Source organism: Sceloporus undulatus, unplaced genomic scaffold (assembly GCF_019175285.1).
Source record: "Sceloporus undulatus isolate JIND9_A2432 ecotype Alabama unplaced genomic scaffold, SceUnd_v1.1 scaffold_2536, whole genome shotgun sequence".
Taxonomy (NCBI): Eukaryota; Metazoa; Chordata; class Lepidosauria; order Squamata; family Phrynosomatidae; genus Sceloporus; species Sceloporus undulatus.
This window is the reverse complement of record NW_024805456.1, coordinates 1-4,529: the sequence shown is the minus strand read 5'-3', so window position 1 is coordinate 4,529 and position 4,529 is coordinate 1. Positions and strand designations below refer to the sequence as shown.

At 40.1% G+C, this 4,529-nt stretch overlaps 1 protein-coding gene across 1 annotated transcript; it reads right to left on the bottom strand.

The window, feature by feature from the left end:
* Window positions 1-155: 155 nt before the first annotated feature.
* Window positions 156-4,487, bottom strand: LOC121917987 (keratin, type I cuticular Ha6-like; the record flags this gene model as incomplete). The annotated part of the gene is made up of 3 exons (XM_042444104.1): window positions 156-312; window positions 1,771-1,853; window positions 4,284-4,487. Coding segments are annotated over 3 exons (444 nt in total), but the record flags the coding sequence as incomplete, so codon positions are not given.
* Window positions 4,488-4,529: the final 42 nt, after the last annotated feature.

Sequence of the window (4,529 nt, the reverse complement as noted above, 5' to 3'; positions counted from 1 at the left end):
AAGGCCCACCTAGATTGTTGGAACGTATCTGTAGGGAATTGTTGGATTGATAGCACTCCTGACTTTGGGTAGGGATTGGTGTAGAGGTTCTCAGTATAGTGTCAGTTGTTTTAGAATGTGTTCTGACCTTGGTACAAGTTATATGTTGGCTATACCTCCTCATGATTTTTCTTCAGGCACATCATTTCCTCAGTCAAGGACTCAAGTTGGGCTTCCAGGTCAGCTCTGCACAAAGTGAGGTTATCCAGACATTTACGGAGGCCACCAATGTCACACTCGTCCCGCTGGCGCATATTCAGTTCATACTCATACCTTTAAAGGGATGAATGACAGTTCATTATACCATGGCTGAGAGGTCACAGATCTGGGTTTTAGCCTGGAAACACAAAGCGTAATCCAAAACACAGGTGTAGGTGGATAAGAACAGCTTTTGCTGTTGAGTGAGGAGCATTGGTGAATACATGTCAATACTTTATGAGAACTCTGGGATTTTCTGCTCTTCATTTGCCACATTTAGCAGAATACTGTGCCTCAGTTATGGGAGTTTATTGCATGCACTTTTCAGCCCAATCTGGGCAAGGGATGGGATCAGGCCTGAATGGAGGGAAATGGGTTTATTGCATACAAAATTGCTGCTGTGCTGCCATCAAACCATCACCTGTTCCCTAGCCACGCTTCTCCTGGTGATTTTGCTACCACAGAAGCTTTCTGTAGTACAAAAATCAGCCAGCAGAGCATGTCTGAGGAACAGGTGATGGTTGGGCGGCAGTGCAGCAGCAATTTCATGTGCGTTAAATCCCATTTTCCCCTGTTCCAGCCCGATCTTGTCCTGTGCCCAGATCAGGCTGAAAAGGGCATGCGATAAACTCCTTGGTCTTCCTCAGTTGTCCACTAACAGACATGATCTGTTTTATGACAATGTCGCAAAGAGGAATGAGATAAAGAGACTTTGTCACTTGTGTAAAACTTTATGAATAACATCCGGCACAAAATACTTCCATCATAATATGAGTATGAAACATATTTCATCTAAAGAATACACAGAAGCCTTAGTGTGTCATAAAGTTTGCCTGAATTTTTACATGCATTTTTTACTTAGAAGTAGATCTCACTAATTCTTTACCCATTTGTATTCTTAGTGTGAACTAGGGATTTAAGGAATAAGCTCATATTTTCCTATGCTTGATACTAAAAAAGTAAAACACAGCAAGACAGTATGTTTGGTCCTTCAGGATTTTTTGCCCTCAGAAATTACATAAATACATACATAAATAAATACACAAACACACAACCCAATTCAGCGCACAGAGAGATTTAATTTGCACAGAACCCAGTATTTTTGGTGCACTGTTTACATTTAAACTAGTTTTTTTTAATGGTACAAAAAGTCAGACATAATAGCTACATGCAGGAAAAATATATTTAAATAAGAAGACTGCCATGTGAAATTTTAATTGGCATGCACTTTTAAGAGCCATCTTTTTGTGTGCAATGTGACATCTGCTTTTTGACAGTACCAGATATCTCTCAACAGAATAGCTCACATTTCAGAATGTACTGGAGATTACTAGAACAAATAACAACATTTCCTAAGAGTCATTTATTTTGGGAATGTTGGGTGACTGGAGGCCAGTACTACCAGCATCCAGTTACTATAACACTCCTGTTGGTGAAACCCTGCTCTTAACCTGAGAACCACAGAGGAAGTTATCTACAAGATGGAACTGTCTGAAAATGAGAAAGCTTGCTATACCATAAAAACAATCTTACTTGGTAGAATAGTCATCAGAAGCCATTTTGAGGTTGTCGATATCCAGGCACAATTTTGCATTGTCAGCCTTAGTACAGCAAATCTGAAAAACAAAATATCAAAATCTCATGATTTTAACCCACACATGTGGATGAAGTTGGAGAAGACACAGATGAAATGGAATGCTATAAATCAGATATCTGATTGCCCATTGAGAGTGTGAACTTTGGAAGCACACTCACACCTTTTAGTCAAATGTAACATCTTCTCCTCTAAGGTACATTCAGTTGAATAGGCTATGCTCAGTACTGATTTGTCACAACCAACGATGTAATTCTTTCTTTTCTTGCCCCTCAGATACATTTTCAACATTTAAATGTAGCTTTCTGTATTCTCAGAGCAGTTCTTCAAAATTTAAAAATGGGTTCTGCTTGATTATTTTTTGAAGGGGCAAAGCAAATATTTAAATCAGTAAACATGCAGGTAGTATTTCAAAAGGTAAAACATAGAAACCAGCCCAAACATTGGATGGCCTGCATGAAACATGGGAAGAAATGCAAGTGTGTGTGTGTGTGTGTGTTGTTTGCCCTCAAATAATTTCCAATTTATGATAACCCTAAGGTGGAGCTATCATTGGGTTTTCTTGGCAAGTTTCAGCAGAGTGGAGTTGCCATTGCCATCCTCTGATGCTGAGAGAGTGTGACTTGTCCAAGGTCACTAGTGGATTTTCATGGCTGAGAGGGGACTCAAACCCTGGTCTCCAGAGTCATAGTCCAATGCTCAAACCATCCCAAGAAGCAAATAAGCTTCCACACTGACAGTATATGTGTTTGCTCTTTTTATGGCAATGGAAAGTGAGACCTGGGCTTAGTTGAGAGAAGAATAATGCAGCAAGTTTCATATTTATGAAACCACTGTAGCATTCCTTAGCTTTATACCACGACAAATCGAATATGTGAAAAATGTCTTCAACTTATGTGTGTATGAGAGAGAGAAAGCGGGGGGGGGGGGGGGGGAGTATTGGAGGGAAAGTTGCAATTAATAATGACAAGTTCAATTGTAGTCAATGTTAACTCAGAGGGTTGCAGAACTTTGCAACTTTACTGAAGCCCGATAAAATCATATCCTTTGATTTGCTTTACTATAGACCTGTTCAAATGGCCATTAAAAAGAGTGGAAAGTATAAATAATTTTTTCAGCCATGTATAAACAGCAGCTATATCACCAAATGTAGGAATAAAAGCTATTCTCAGTTCCAAATTGCCTTTTCATGTGTGCAGTATGATTAAGAATGAAAATACAAAGCTGTAAACAAAAATCAAATATTAAATGCTGTCCAGCCCAAGGAGTGATAATGCCATACACTAAGGAGTTTATTGCTCAGCATTTTAAACCGGCTCCAGCCTCCCACAGTACGTGGGATGGAGGTGGGGATTATCGCACACTAAATTGTCACCAAAGCACCCGCTTGGCATCAGCCCAGGTCCAAGCTAGGTCCCAGCCACGCTCTGCCAGCACATTTTAGAAGCCGGAAAGCTTTCCTACTTCTAAAACGTGCTGGCGGAGCACAGTTGGACCTGGGCTGATGGTGGCGGGCAATTTGTCAGTGATTTAGTGTACAATAATCCCTGCATCCATCCTGCATCCCAGCTCCAGCCCAAGAGGCTAGAGCTGGTTTAAAATGCTGAGTGATATACTATCCCCTTTTAGGCATTTAGAACCTTATGTTACAAATGCACATAGCAGTGCATTCAAAGTATTCTTTGGAACAGACATCTGGAACCTTACTTTACAGAATGATTGTTTTGTTTTTTCCTAGGGATTTAATATTACACCATTTTTTTATGAATCTTTATGTAAAAACTCTTTAAGCAAAATGACCTTGAATAATTTTTTGTCTAAGCACCATACTAATTATTATATTAGTATATATGATATGAACCCAAGGCTATGCCTTGGAAGACTCAGTTCAATAACAATCTGAATAAATATTCTTCATTTTTTCTTGTATTTCCCAAAACTCCCCTCTTTTCCTTCCTCATCTGGACAAATAACAAAAAACCTCATAATTTTTCCATGTTTTTGTTGGATATGCAGATTATGGAAGATCACATGAGAACATCCAGTTATGTTGGATCTGACTGATGACCACTCTAGTCTAGCATCTTCTTCCCACAACGTCCAAGATATCTGAGGGAAGGTCACAGACAGGGTGTGGATTCAGTAGCACTATTCCACCCATCGTCCCTTGCAACTAGTGTTCACAAGAAGCATTCCTCTTAAACAGGAGATGACATATAGGTGAAATGACTTATAGTCTTATCCTCCTTGATTTTTTTTTCTAATCCCCATTTAAAACCATCCAACTTGGTGGTCATCACCACATCCTGGCCACAGTTTAAATATGGTATACATCCTCTTGCTTGTGCTAAATCCCCCATTTTTCATCGTTAGGAGAAATTGTTTATCTTAATGAGAGATGGAGCAGAGTGTCTCTCTATCAGCTTTGTCTAGATCACAACTCATTAATTACCTGCTGCTGGAGCTCATCGATGGTGCAGTAGAATGGCTTGAAGTCAGTGCATACGTAAGAATTCTCACACTCATACCATTCTCGGATCTTGGCATCCAGCTCAGCATTCTCCTGTTCCAGGCAGCGCACTCTATCCAGGTAGTTGCTCAAGCGGTTGTTCAGGAACCCCATGGTTTCTTTTTCATTGCAGTTGAGGATTCCTTCCTCATGGCCTCCAGCAAAGCAGTGCAGAGGGCGGGCTGGAGG